This window comes from Danio rerio, chromosome 3 (genome assembly GCF_049306965.1).
Source record: "Danio rerio strain Tuebingen ecotype United States chromosome 3, GRCz12tu, whole genome shotgun sequence".
NCBI lineage: Eukaryota > Metazoa > Chordata > Actinopteri > Cypriniformes > Danionidae > Danio > Danio rerio.
The window spans coordinates 62,459,086-62,475,000 of NC_133178.1; the positions used below are offsets into that span (position 1 = coordinate 62,459,086).

Consider the following 15,915-nt stretch of genomic DNA (forward strand, 5'->3'; position numbering starts at 1 on the left):
ATTGCAAGATACAGTAAATGCTACATGGCCTTTAGAGAAGTCAAAGCCTCTGCTCATATTGTGTTGTCTGGATAATAGTTTTAAAACACTGGATTCACATGTTGGACATCACATTTCTTGATGCTTAATAATCTTCATTGTTTCACTGCTTTCATTGTCACTTAAGTAGTCTTTACCATGGTATTTAAATTGGTGATTATTACCGAGAGTCTGAAGTTTTAGTATTGTTATTAGCCCATATACGCTTCTCACGGTGTAGCTGAGGCATGTGGAGCTTCAAAGCACTGTCTGAGCTGAGAGATGCTGAGTTGTTATTGCTCACTGTATTTGCAGTAAAGGACAGGATTTCCTCAGTTCTTCCATGTCCAGGATGTTTTTTTGGTGCATTCTCCACAATCCGCTGCCTGTTTTTCAGGGCGTAATATTAATTCTTCCTCTAAGGATGTTCATACTGGCTGTTTGGTTCAATTGGTCCAGACAATAAAAGAAGAATATGAATTTAATCTTGCTTCATTTGCATTGATATATATATATATATATATATATATATATATATATATATATATATATATATATATATATATATATATATATATATATATATATATATGAACAATTCCGTGCAAATGTCAACCTTGCCATGAAAAAAATTTTAGTTTTTACCAAAATACGGAAACCATTTCTGGGTTTTTTGTGTAAGCAAGTATTTTACAGTACTTTAAAAATACTCAAAAATGCATCTGTCAATGTTTTCAAACTATTCTATTTGATTTACCAAAGTCACACAAATGATAATTTCACATGCGTCACACCCATAACAGAGAGATGTCACATCCATAACGACACTTTTTCCTCAGAAATGTGAAAATATTAAATAAAATAAAACCAAGCATTTTTGTTTTATAGAGAGCCGACTCTAATCCTTTTGATTAGTTTTATTTATTTTGGGTTGTGCAGTTTAATTCACATAATTTCTACAAAGTGTGTTGTATACTGTAAACTTTTTTGTCACATCCATAACGCATGTTTATTTTCCTCATTTAAAGTACAAAACACGTTTACAGATTGATATTTTTCTGCTCCCATAACTCTGTGGCTAGTTGCTCTAGAAAATATAATAAAATTTTTCAATATAATGTTAACATATACTTTCATTATCAATTTATGATAATTAACATCCATAACGCTGGAATTGCTCATATATATATATATATAATTTTTTTTTTTTTTTTTGATTGAATCGAAAAACTACCAAAAAATACTCATTTGTGACCCAACTTACCAAACATTGATACAAATGATGCTGTGCATTGGGATAACCATGCTGCTTGCATATGTGATTGTGATATGTTTGTTAGTCAAGCACTAATGAAGAACTTATAAAATTTCCAAAGTAGTCAGGAAATAAGGAGACTTGTTTCTGATTGCTTAATTAAACTATAATAGATGCAATAAAATAATTGCTGTAACATTCGCTTCTGTAGAGTTGGGCGATTCATCGAATTTAAAGCGATCACGAAAAGTTGTTATTGTCAAGGAAGCATGGTGTGATTTGTAGTAAATCTCTGAAGGTCAAAGGGCGCTAGGGCTGGGCCGATAAATCATATCAAATCACAATAAAATTGATGTTGATAGCGATAATTAGCTTTAGATATTTTTACTCAATATTAATCTACCACCGCCATATCACCCTGCAGCCCAAGACTGGTTATTCACTGAAGCAAAGCAGGGCTGGTCAGTACCTGCATGGGATACCACATGGGAACCCTAGGTTGCTGTTGGAAGTGGTGTTAGAGAGGCCAGCAGGGGGCGCTCAACCTGTGGTCTGTGTGAGTCCTAATGCCCCAGTAAAGTGAAGGCGATACTATACTGTCAGTGGGTGTTGTCTTTTGGATGAGTTGGTAAACCGAGGTTCTGACTCTGTGTGGTCATTAAAAATCCCATGGCACTTCTCGTAAAGAGTAATGGTGTAATCCTGGTGTCCTGGCCAAAGTCCCTCAATCGGCCCTTATGATCATGGCCTCCCAATCATCCCCATCCACCAAATTGGCTCTATCACTGTCTCTCCACTCCACCAATAATAGCTGGTGTGTGGTGAGCGCACTGGCCTTTCGAGTCTTCTGGCTTTTGAGTTCGTTCATCACGTGACAGAATGACTCAAACCCGAGGACTCGAGAGACTCGGTTCAGTTCTTTTTCCGGCTCTAGACGCATATGATTGGCCCGTGATGAACAAATGACTCAAAACCTATAGAGCAGGGGTTTTCAAAGTGTGAGGCGTGCCTCCCCTGGGGGGCGCCAGAGCTTGTCAGGGGAGGCGCGGGGAAAATATTATATAATAAAAATATAAATATTAAGTTTAATTATTATATGTATTTTTTATTATATTTAAACGTTTTAATTAAACAAAGCTAAAAAAAATTATACGTCAAAAATAAGAAAACCTTTTTTACCCAGAAGGCCATAGCTGTGAATTCGATTCTGTTTGGCAAGCCCGCCAATACAGGTATATGCCTGCTAATACAATGGATCGGTTTCTGAGACCCCCCGATTCAAAGCCTTCAAGTTCAGGGCTTAAACCCAAAAGACGACGATATGATGATCAGTATTTGAGTTTAGGATTTACGTGGACAGGACCAGCTGATGAACCACGACCTTTATGTGTGGTTTGTCAAGATATTTTGGCTAATGACAGCATGAGACCCGCTAAACTTCGGCGACATCTTGAAAACAAGCATGTATTTGCTCAACAAGTATGATTGGCCTGTGATGAACAAATGACTCAAACCCGATAGAGGACTCGAGGTGAGCGGATCGATTCTTTTTCCAGCTCTAAACGCATATGATCGGCTTCTGCCTTTCTGCGATGAACAACTCAAAAGACTGAATGATACCACCTGCACAAATGTGCGCACGCGGCGGACGAACGAATCACTCCCCAATAGGACTTGTAGTTCCCGAGTCTTTTTGAAGATTCGTTCAAAATGAACAAATCGTTTATGAACGACCCATCACTAATACAAAGAAAATGAGGACATCCACTGGGAAAAATGGTGGTTGCTGAATAAACGAATAAAAAAAATAAATATAATCTTTTCTCTAGGGAAAGTGCTGGATAATAATGAGCAAAAAGCATGTTTGTGAATCTACTTTCTATTTTTTTGTTTGTTTTGACTCTGCATAGCTGAATCCATTAGAGCAATTAGAGACGTAATGGAATATATTCATTCAGTAATGCAATAAATGGTGTTCTAATAATAAAAACACACTATTATGCTGCTTAAAACTAGTATAGGCGAATGTTGTATTCTTAGATTAGTAATTTAATTTGACAAAAAAAGTTAAATAGCTAGCTTTGACAGAAGCTGAAAATGGCTCCTGAGTATTTCAGCATTCGTGATTCTCTATATAATGGAATTGTTTGTGCAGAGATGTATCTGAGTTCAGCCGTTTCCTGAGGCTGTGTGTGTGAATGATGAAATCTCGTGCTCTGCCTCTCGCCTGTTGGGAGTCCTTCTGATCAAGTGACTCCAGTGATGCAGAAACTGAGGACTGCATATGTTGTCGAGTAGTTTTCACTTTGGGCTGTGCAATATATCTAAAAATTCTCATTCTCATTCATGACTATTTATTGAACGCATAATAAATGCACATAACTTCTCAAAACTTGCACTTATTTTGTTTTTGAAATGACATTGAAAATTTGGTTGGAATAGTGTTGTCACTATACTGGAATTTTTCGTACCAATCGATACTAAAATTTCATAAAAGCTCCATATGCAGCTAAAGTTTGAGCACCTATTTAAATAGTAAATTGGCCATTTTGCTCATGTGCTCAACAGAAATGATGGTGATTGGCTGTGAAGGTTATGTGTTTTCCTGTGCCTGAATGACGGATGCTCTCAGCGATACTTCTAGCTTCAGTAATCCGGGGTCGCCACAGCGAAATGAACCACCAACTCCTTCCTGGCGCAACACATCTCTGGGAAACAGACACACACACATACACTACGAACAATTTAGCTTACCCAATTCACCTGTACCGCATGTCTTTGGATTGTGAGGGAAACCCACATGAACCCAAGGAGAACATGCAAACTCCTCATAGAAACGCCGACTGACCCAGCCGAGGCTCGAACCAGCGACCTTCTCGCGCCACTGCTTTACGACACCTCATTTTGTGCGAATTGTGTCATTGCGCTGTATGTCTAATCACATCCTGGCATTGACTTAACATGTAAACCACTCACACTTAACGCTTCATTTGCATCTTGTGTGAACGTAGTACGTACCATAAGATTGGTCCTCTGACCTTCTGTGAAGTGTAACTTCTGGTCCTGACACGCCAAAGCTTGTGTATAGTCTTAACTGGATTAGATGACCGAGCCTCACAGGTTAACAAACAATCTCTTGGGTTAATCTCTGGTTAATCTGTTTGGGTGATCTGATTGCAAATCTGCTGTTAGGATTTAGCTGGCTGTGAAGACGGACTTTGATTGTAGTGTTGAATACAGTCATTTAAAGTATGGCAGGGGCCAATTTTCAACCGCACATTCCCTGTGTTTTTGCTTGCTTCAGTGCCGGGTCCAGACAGCAGTGTGCATTCAGCACTTCTGGCTGTTCAGGCGGCGAAGCTTGTTTTAAATCCGTGTAAATGTCAGTCTTGAAAAGGGCTTTTATTCATCTGATGGAGTGCTGAGCTCAGCCTCGGGGACTGTTTGACAGGTGCAGTGTGTTTCTCTGCACAGAACAAGCGCTCGGCTTCACGCTCGATGACTGTTGTTTTTGTTTTCTCTGGTGTGCCATGTTATAGGTTTAGTCCATAGCTAAACACCCACGTCTTGATTAAGATGCAGAACAGCCTTTATTGGTGATGTTGCTCGGGAAAGGGCTGTCATGATTTTTAAATTTGCCTGACAATTAATTGTCGAAGGCAAAAATTCTATTAGTGCTGTCTGATTTCGAGCTCTGACAGTTATTGTCTGTTTTTGGTATTTGTCATGCTTTTTGAGCACGTGATTTGTTGTTGTTTGTAATTGACATTGCTGCATGTGATGTCGAATGTGATTTATGTTTTATGTGATTAACATTGTATATGATTTGACATGATATGTGATTGTTGTATGTGATTTGACATGATATGTGATTGTTGTATGTGATTTGAATATTGACGTTGTTTGCTGCTGTTGTGTGTGATTGCTGCATGTGGTTGTAGCATGTAATTATTGTTATATGTGACTGATTGTTGTATACGTGTTGTTGTTGTGTGTGATTGACGTCTAAGAGTGATGATGATTGACATTAGCCCCTTTCACACATACAGACCTTTCCGGAAAATTGCCGGGAATTTTCCGGAAAGGTGTGTATGTGTGAACAGGTCCTTTTTGAAAATACCAGTAAATTCGTTCTGGCTATTTTCCGGAAAGAGAAGTTGTAACATTACCGATAATTTGCCGGAATGCTGCGCTGTGTGAATGCAGAAGCAAGATTACCGTAATAAGCGCGTGCACGTCTAGAACGTGCTGACGTAAGACGTCTGCTTTAGCCAATCACAACAGTCAGACGCATTTACGTCCGCACGGTTTGTGAGGATAAAAGCCTTTGAATATTTTTCCAGACACATTTAGCTGCTAGAAGTTAGTCAGATCACGTTTATATGTTCTTCTTAATGCCAACTGTGTAAATAATCATCGATGAGATGCTTATGAAAAGCCGTTGTTTGTTTACCTTCAAGCTTTGCGTGTGCCTGTGAAACAGCCTGTGAGCGTCTGCACACGCACATATTATGAACATCTCGACATGCGAAAGTTGTTCACAATATTGATCATCCACAGAGTTTGTAATTTAGTCAAATGTTTACAAACACGAGCGCAGCCGTTTAAAGCTCATTTGGGGTGAATGATGTCAGAATTTGCCGGTATTTTGGAATGGATGTGTGAATGCTCTTTTCTGGAATAATTCCGTAACGTCCTCGCCTGTGTGAACAGCGCTTTTTTGAATATACCGGTAAAGTCGTTCCGGAAATTTTCCAGATATTTACCGGTATCACTGTGTGAAAGGGGCTATTGTTGCATGTGGTTGATTTGATGTTGAAATGTGAATATTGATTGACATTGTATGGAATTAACTAGAGGTGTGAACCTACACTAGTCTCACGGTTCGGTTACGATTATCATGCCATCGATTCGGTTCAATTCGATATTTTGGTGCATTACGGTGCATTGACGGTGCTTTCCATACACAGTTTTATATTTTCTTCACAGCAGCAGTTCTTGTATTAAAATGTATGAATATATTGATATTTATATACTATTTGTTATACAATTTTGTCATTTAATACAAACAGTCAGATATATAAACTGTAACGTTAAACAAAACGAGCATTTAGCAAATAATATAAACAAATATAAATATCCAGCTCAATTTCTGATCCTTGTCTAGTTCTCTTACACCTCTTTGATTGGTCACACCCTCAAAAAAAACGGTTGCGATTGGCTCTTGCGCGCTGCGTTCTTCACAGATGAGTGATGCTGATAAGCGGCAGGCGGCAGCGGCGATCTCACAACTGATGTATGATAGACACGGTGGAGAAAACTCTGCAGACACGCGCTCGTTCCTGTATGCAAAAGTAACGCTGTAAAACAGCCGAGAAGAGAAGAAAAGCCACACCAGCAGGTCAAATGGGCCACTGTGTGTGTGTGAGAAAGAGAGAGAGAAATGGAGTAGGCTACTTTCATTCTCTCGATCTCAGTGAAATAGGGGCTATTTTTGTATATGTCAGTGAAAGACTGATCCAGCAAACACACACAGTGAAATTGTGCACAGTTTATGAGTTTTAAGTAGTTAAAGCGCTGTAAATACTCGCGATCGCCTCCCTCGCGACAGAGCGCATATGAGGTAAATGACATCAGTAATAACCGGTTATGATTATTACTGAACCGATACCGAACTGTCCGAGTCTGCATCGCAGTGCACCGAAAAAACGATTATTTTTGACACCCCTAGAATTAACATTGTTTAATGTGATGATCCATCCATTTTTGTTAAATGTGTGTGATGTCATTGACTAACGTTCCACGTCATTGATTGTTGAATATGATTGACGTTGTATGTGATTAGTGTTGTTGCATGTGATTTAACATTGTTGGATGGCTTGTTGTTGTATGTGATTTGACGTGTGACTGGTTGTTGCATATGATTGACGTTGTATGCGATTAACATAGTTGCATGAGATGGATTATTGTTGCGATTAAACTTTTGACTGATGTTGCTCGGTGTAATTAATGGTTGTTGCATATGATTGACGTTGTATGTGATTGTTTTTGTATGTGTTTGTGATTGATGCTTGATGTGATTGACATGCTTTCATGGATTGTTGTTGTTTGTAATTGACGTTTAACCAATATTGTTCCATGTGATTGGTTGTTGTGCATGAAGTGTGTGATTGCTGATTGGCAGTGGATGTAATTAACATTAATGCATCTGGTTGATTGATTGTTGTAAGTGAGTGACAGTATTGTATGTCACTGATATATTGTTGTATGTGATCTATTGCTGCATGTAATTGATTGTTGTATGCGATTGATTGTTAATAGTACACATGATTGACCCTGTTGTATTTGATTGCAGGAGCTCTTACGGTGGGACTGGTGCGGCAGTGTCAGACGATTCACGGACGAGACCGAACCTGCATCCCGCCCCGACTGCCCCCAGAGTGGGTCACCACGCTCTTCTTCATCATCATGGGCATCATCTCCCTCACAGTCACCTGCGGCCTACTGGTGGCCTCGCACTGGCGAAGAGAAGCCACGAAATACGCCAGGTGGATCGCCTTCACAGGAAGTGAGTCACACTTTTCATACTTCAATATTCTTTTATTTAGACCTTTTTGGAAGTATGTAAAGTGGCCAGATGTAAAAGTGGTGTGTGTGTGTTAGGGTTGCACGATACTGGAATTCGGTGACATTATTTTAAAAATGTCCTTTTCCCGCCAACATTTGAGCGCTACTGAGTTTATAATGAATATTTAAACTGAAAATTACAGTCTGAATTAGTTTCGAATTCCAGTATCAATCCTGTGACAACCCTAGTGTGTGTGTGTTTAGTTTTTGTTTATTATTATAGCTCACATTCATATTAAATGATTAATTAAACTCAATTACTTGAAATGCTTAAATACTGTATGAAAAAAGCATTTTGATTAATTTCTTAATTAGGGGTGTCACTATTTCGATTTTAAATCGAAATCGATCGAAATTTATGCTCAATATCGATTATCGAATCAAAAAATAAAATCTTCGATGCTGCCACGCCCCCATGTCACGTCAGCTTGGCTTGCCAAGCGGGAAAAAAAACGGCTTGTTGAAGTGCTTGTTAAACTGCAGAAGCTGGAGACCCGTCGACAGAGCTTAAACCCTCTCCTCTTTCAATGAAGTCGCCGGTGTGAAAGCATTTTGGATTTCCAGTGAGTTATGTTGACAACGTTCGTGTTGTCGACAAAAAAACACAGTTTTGCAAGCTCTGCTATGTATGTATTAGGGTTCGTCCGATAGACAACACCGGCATCGCGATCCTCCGCCCGCCCCCGTTGCAAATCCGCTCACGAAAAGTACACACTCAGGCCCTGTTTACACTATCTTTGTTTTTAAATGGCATTTTAGAACGACAACAATTTGACATCCACAGTGGCGTGTAGCATTTCTGAGCAGCCCTCCTTCCTCTCTACCTCTGAAAATGCACATCACGTGACCACTCAGACACAGACACAGACAGCCATGCGCTCGAGACAGCAGGTCCAGGCAGTCAGAGGACTGCTTCAATCTTTCACTCACTTGTATTTAGTCATTTTAGCGAACACCTCAGATACTGTTGGCTGGTTCCTGTTGGTTGTGCGTCTTTTTTTACCGACGCCATTATAACGACACAGATCACTGCCTATTCACGAGTCCCGCAGAAAAAGTGATTGACAGGTGGTAATTATGTGTGTATCTTGCCTTTATTCATTTACTGTATGATTTGTTTATGGGTAAAACAAAGACCATGCAGGTCAGGTAGTTTAAACGGTAGGCTACAAATAATTAATTCGTCATTAATTAATTAATTATTCATAATCGAAAATTGATATCGAATCGTACCTTTAGAATCGAAAATGTAATCAAATCGAGGATTTAGAGGATTGTGACACCCTTAATAAATATATATATATATATATATATATATATATATATATATATATATATATATATATATATATATATATATATATATATATATATATATATATATATATATAAAAGAAGCATGTTGTTTATTTTGTGGTGCCTCAAAATACACTGTTTATAGTAATACTTTTTTCACCTTTTGGGTGACCACAATCTTAAAACAGTCCAACACCAAGTTTGCAGTTGGTCATCGGTCTGCATCAGTCGGGCATGTTAGTTTGGTACAGCATACAGGGCTGCGTCGGATCCATGTGCACTCAACGCAGAAGAATAAATCAGTCTTAAATTAAAACAATACTGTAAAAACACTTATATTTTCAGATTCTTTACAATCGAAAATGTAATCGAATCGAGGATTTGGAGGATCGTGACACTTAATTAATTTAATTGATTCATTTCTTCTTAATTAAATTATTCAGTGGCACACATTTTTAAAGCATCAATTCGCATTTAAACAGTGATTTTGGTCTGTAGACATCAGTGTTTTAATCCAAACTATCTTGATTTGAAATGTTTGTAGCAGAGAGAATAATGCTGGTTGAAAAGACAGAGGCTGTTTCATAAGCATATATGACGACTACTCTCACTGGGTCAAAGGCAGATTTGAGAGGATTAAGAAACATATGCATATCTTAGTCATTGTAGAATTAATATCACATGGTTATTTGAATCGAGACTGCATGTTGCTTCTGTCAAATCAGTGACAGTGCAAATATAAAACATTAACCAAAGTCTTTGGAGTTACAGGTTGAAAATCAGGTAATGGATATCAAGGATTAGTTGATAGGCTTGAGTAATTAACCAGCCTAGAATTGACCAGCATTAAAGGTGTTCATTTCTATGTTATGTTTGCTGTGGAGGCTCAATTTGTGTTTGCCTTTTAAAGACGTGGCACTGTGCTGCACTTATTGTCACCACTTTGTGGACCCTGTGCAATAAATTCCCAATCATAAAAAAATCATTCAATTAAATCTTGAAAATTAAATAGATGCCTTTGCACAGCCGAAGAAATGGTAAACTTCTAAGTCAAGAATCGACTCTCGGAATTGAAATTGGATTGGGAAGTTCCTAAAAATTCACACCCCTAATATAAATACAGTAGTTGGCCTTTGAAGTGGATCAAACCTTTCTATAAAGTGATCCTAAACTATTCAACAACACTCATTCTTGTCTTTAGTCTGTCTTGAAAGCCCTTTTTGATCTAATGTGTGTTGTCAAAAGTATCGAGTTCTGTACCAATTTTTCAGTACAGATTGGTTTGGTACCAAAAGTTTAAGAACACATTGATACCGAACTCAGTACTTTTGATATATATATATATATATATATATATATATATATATATATATATATATATATATATATATATATATATATATATATATATATAATAGGGCTGCACAATATATTGTTTCAGCATCAATATCACAATGTGCGAATCTTCAAGTCACATCGCAGGATCAACAATGTCATGTTGGGATTCATATTGCATTAATTTTCATATGGATGCGTTTTTAAGGTGAATGTGATTTTAAACCAAGTTTACAAATTCAATATAAATTGTTTAATTCTTTATACAGTGAAGATTGTGTGGTTTTGTTTTACATTTGATTATACATTTGATTATATCGTTTGGGGTTATTTTAATACTTGTGCTAAATATATACTTTTAAAATGTTCCAGTGCCCAAACGGTGCCTGAATTAATACTTTTAAGCCACAAAATTATGCTGGACGACTCTAGAAAAATCTAGAAGAGTGTTGTCTTAATGAAACTGATCTCAAAAGCCGAATCATTTCTTTACGCCTCATTCACACGGGGCGTCAGCGTCAATGCTTCCCATTCACTTTGATTTGTGGATCCATTGCATTGTGGATCCGTCGGCGCCGCTTCAGAGGCGTTGCTCGCTGCAGAAGTTGGAACTAGCTCAACTTTTCAAGCGCCGACAGAAGCGTCAGCCAATCAGATCGCTGTATGCAAATATACCAGCTAAACAGTGGCCTATTGCGCCCCCTAACTTTTTTTTGAGCATAGTGATTGAATATTTAATCGCGGACAGGAGTCTCCACATCTCAGCTCGTAGATTTACAGGCACACAGAGTCAATTTGGGAGATATAAAATGCACATAAATTATTTAAACGCAAAACCGAGAAAACCGCAAGTCACAAGCGCGTATTGAACCATGGAGGTCGTACCGAACGGTTCAATATTATATTGAGAACCGTGGCATCCCTAATGTGTATATATATATATATATATATATATATATATATATATATATATATATATATATATATATATATATATATATATATATATATATATATATATATATATATATATGCATATATACACACGACTTATGTAGCATAAACATATTTTAAAAAAGATGACAGTATTCACGTTTTTATAAAGTCAGTGTCATGATATATAGGGTTAGAAATGAAAATTTACAAATGTAAAATGCTTGATTCCCAAAAGTCTTAAGATAGGTCCCCATGTGGTTTCAGTTTTTTTTTTTTTTTTTTTTTTTTTTGTATTTCAAGAAAGTTAAAATGTTCAAATAATCGAGAATTTAATTTTAGGCCAAATCGCCCAGCCCTACTACACATGCAATATTGGATTTAGATCTATCCCATCTTGTCGATCCAGCAAAAATGGGGTATGAAAGCCGATATCTGATCTGAATATCAAATCTGCTGTTTGTTTGTCGCACCCCTGAAGAGACATCTTTAGAGAAACTTGTTCTACATGCAAGTTTTTGTTTGTTTGTATTGAGCAAGCAAAAATGTCCACCAATGCGCAAACCTTCCATTGAAAAGATGATCATTTGACAGACGTTTCTCAATCGGATCTGCAGAAGGGCTTAACTAAACATTGGTTTTACACCAGCAAATGAGGTGTCGCTTCCCAGCTGTGGGGAACATGAAACACCGACCAATTTAAAGTGCATCTCACGGAAAGCGTCAGGGAGACAGATGATCTCTGTGCTTTGGGCTGGAGCGGGACTCTGAGGTGTTGTGTGTCTGCCCAACGTGTGCGTTTCGCATCTGTTGTGTTCGCTCGCTGGAGACACTATTAACTTTCTTCTCCATTTTTCACGCTGGATTACGTGTGCCTTTGTGTCTCATATAAAGAAGCCTCTCAGTTTAAAGCTCCTCTTAGGATACAGAGCATTCAGAAGGAAATGGCAAGCGGCAGTAGTTAACAGAGTGGCAAATTTATCACCTTTATATAATGTCAACACAACACATAATTTACGTCAACACAAAAAGTAGCTAAAACGTAAGCAGAATTTGCTGTTTGGAGTGGGTTTGATGACTTTGCTTAATCTTTTAAGTTGTGTTGACAGGGTATTTCTATACATCAGGTAAAGTTTGGAATTGATAAAGTAAACCTAGAAAATGTAGGGTTGCACAACATATTATTTCAGCATTGAACTCGCAATGTGATCATTCGCAATAGTCACATCGCAGGATCTGAAATGTTCATTCATTCACTTTCTTTTCGGCTTATTCCTTTAATCAATCTGGGGTCGCCATAACCAAAAACCATAATCAAATCATAAATAAATAAAGATAAGTTACACATAAAGCACCACCTGTCAATCACTTTTTCCGCTGGAGTCTGGCATGAATAGGCAGAGTGATCTGTGTTGTTATGATGGCGTCGTCAAACTGAGGCCCCGTTTACACTAGTCCTCATGCACTCTGGTGGTGGATGAGGAGATTCATTATATAAATGTAAGGAATTATTATTATTATTATTATTATTATTGACATTATTAACATTATTATTATTATTAACATTATTATCAATATTATTATTAATAACATTATTATTATTATTATTGACATTAACATTATTATTAACATTATTATTAATAATGATAATATTATTATTATTATTATTATTGACATTATTAACATTATAATAATAATTATTATTATTAACATTATTATTAATATTATTATTAATATTATTATTATTAACATTATTATTAACATTATTATTATTATTATTAACATTATTATTATTAACATTATTATTAATATTATTATTATTATTGTTATTATTATTATTATTATTATTGGCATTATTAACATTATTATTATTATTAACATTATTATCAATATTATTATTAATAACATTATTATTATTATTATTGACATTAACATTATTATTAACATTATTATTAATAATGATATTATTATTATTATTATTATTATTATTATTATTGACATTATTAACATTATAATAATAATTATTATTATTAACATTATTATTAATATTATTATTAATATTATTATTATTAACATTATTATTAACATTATTATTATTATTATTAACATTATTATTATTAACATTATTATTAATATTATTATTATTATTATTATTATTATTATTATTGGCATTAACATTATTATTATTATTAACATTATTATTAATATTATTATTATTATTGACATTAACATTATTATTATTATTGACATTATTATTATTATTATTATTATTGACATTATTAACAGTATATTTATTATTATTATTATTAACATTATTATTAACATTATTATTATTATTATTATTGACATTATTTACATCATAATTATTATTATTATCATTATTAACATTATTATTATTATTATTATTATTAACATTATTATTATTATTATTATTATTAACATTATTAACATTATTATTAATATTTTTAAAATATGTTCTAACTTTTTTATTTGCCAAAAAATTTTTAAATAAGACATTGTTTAACTACAAATACAGTATGATCTTCAATATGAAGAAGATTGTCTGACTTCTCCACAATTTTAACTTTCATTGGTTGCATTTGTATGGTTTTGAATTCAGTCTCTGTTCAGACAATTATATTATTTTTATTACTGAGAGCTTTGCATGAGATTTGATGCACTCAACTTTTCTCTGGTCGACACTGGACTTTTTCTGTTAACTATAAACACAGAACTACTAAAGCTGAAGCTAAATAGAAAGGTTTTCCCAAAATAAAAAGTAAACCTTTAATAAAAGGAATAGTATCGAGATACAAACTCATTTTAAAAGGCTAAGTTTTAATAACCTTTCTAGGAACTTGCATAGTGAGTTCAAGTCTGGTTATGTAAGACAGATCTCCCCTAAGAGGGAAAATGATCTTCAACATGTTGACATTTTATTACACCAACTGCGAGTTCAATCATGGCTAATTGGTTGGGAATGAATTACTTGAAGCAGATATTAGTAAGTAAGTTATTTCTTGAAGTCATCATGTTTAAAAGCTGAATTTACAGTGGAAAGCAATGATGTCGAGCTGTAAAAGTGGACGGAGTTTAATATGCAGGTCTCTGTATGATGTACTGGATATGGCTCGGGTTGCTTCTTCAGTCTCATCAAATTTTGATCAGCCTTTAATTGCCTGCAAGATTAAAAAAAGCTGACAGAAAGTTAGCGACGCCATCTCTCCTGACACGTACAGAGGATTTGCAGCATTGTTGAGAGTTTTGAATTGGACATATTTTTATTTTGGCAAACATCATCTGATTAGCCCCAGATTGTGTCGTCGTTGTTATGTAATCATAAGCAGAGAATCGGAGCTGTCTCAATAGCCCAGAGTGGTTATGAAATGATCTTTTCGCGGCGTCTTGCGCATGCAGAGATCTGCTGAATGGAGAAGTCATTTCGCCGAGAATCGAATGTGGTGTCACGGTTGCCGTGGTAACAGGGAGGAAATAGTCCCAATTGTCCAGGCTCTGCTCCGCATCTCTGAGCCTCGGTGAGTCACTTGTCTTTTTCTATCGCTGTGTGGGCGCCAGATCCACCGTTTAAAAGAGCAGCGGCCCCTTAACTAGAACGGCTCCGCAGGCCAGGTTCATAACCTCCGACTGCTGGGTTACACTTGAACACTGAGCAGAGCACAAAAAAAAGAGGAAAGCATCACAATATTGTGCTGGTTTGTACACACCAAAACAATGCCTTTTTTCTATGCATACTCTCTTGAAAATAAAAAGTCTTAAGGCTCCCATGAAATTAAAATAAAGTTTTTAAAAGTTAGTATCAGTATTGTTAGTTTTTAGGATATTTAAAAGCTTGTGCACTCCAAAACAGTGACAGAATTCAAGTGAAAGAGATATAAAACCAATATAAACATGTAAAGCTTGTCTAAACGGATCAACAGTTTTATTCATGTCACCTCATACTTCTGAGCAAATCTTGACCAATCAAATGCTCTCTAGTATCCGGCATGCCACGCCTCCTTTAGGATGCTTCTCATTTGCCTTTGATCTCAACCACTCTTACTGGCTGAGTGGTGATAAAACAAAACTATTGGTTGCTTTTTAAAAGGGGGAGTAGCTTCACTGTTCCACAACTCTCTTCTTGTTTCAGTTAAGATTACATCAAACACAACTCAGTTTTGTAAAATCTATTAATTCAGAATAATTAGCTTATATTAAGTTTTATTTAAGTTTTTTTTAACACATTTCTAAAAATAATAGTTCTAATAACTCTTTTTTTAATAACTGTATTATTTTATCTTTGCCATGATGACAGTAAATAATATTTGACTTGACATTTTTCAAGATAATAGTATTCAGCTAAAAGTGACATTTAAAGGCTGAACTAGGTTATTTATGCAGGTTAGGGTAATTAGGCAAGTCATTGTTTAACAGTGGTTTGTTCTGTAGACTAT

At 35.7% G+C, this 15,915-nt stretch overlaps 1 protein-coding gene across 3 annotated transcripts in view; it reads left to right on the forward strand.

Annotated features, from left to right (window-relative positions):
- Positions 1 to 15,915, forward strand: part of mosmoa (modulator of smoothened a) — a 65,853-nt gene that overhangs the window by 27,749 nt on the left and 22,189 nt on the right. For all 3 annotated transcript variants that reach the window (XR_012401284.1, XR_012401283.1, XM_003198185.7), the window contains exon 2: positions 7,629 to 7,841. Coding sequence is in view for 1 of the 3 variants with exons in the window: in XM_003198185.7 (XP_003198233.1) it covers positions 7,629 to 7,841 (213 nt within the window). In the remaining 2 variants the exon portion in view is untranslated. The remainder of the gene's footprint in view (positions 1 to 7,628; positions 7,842 to 15,915) is intronic.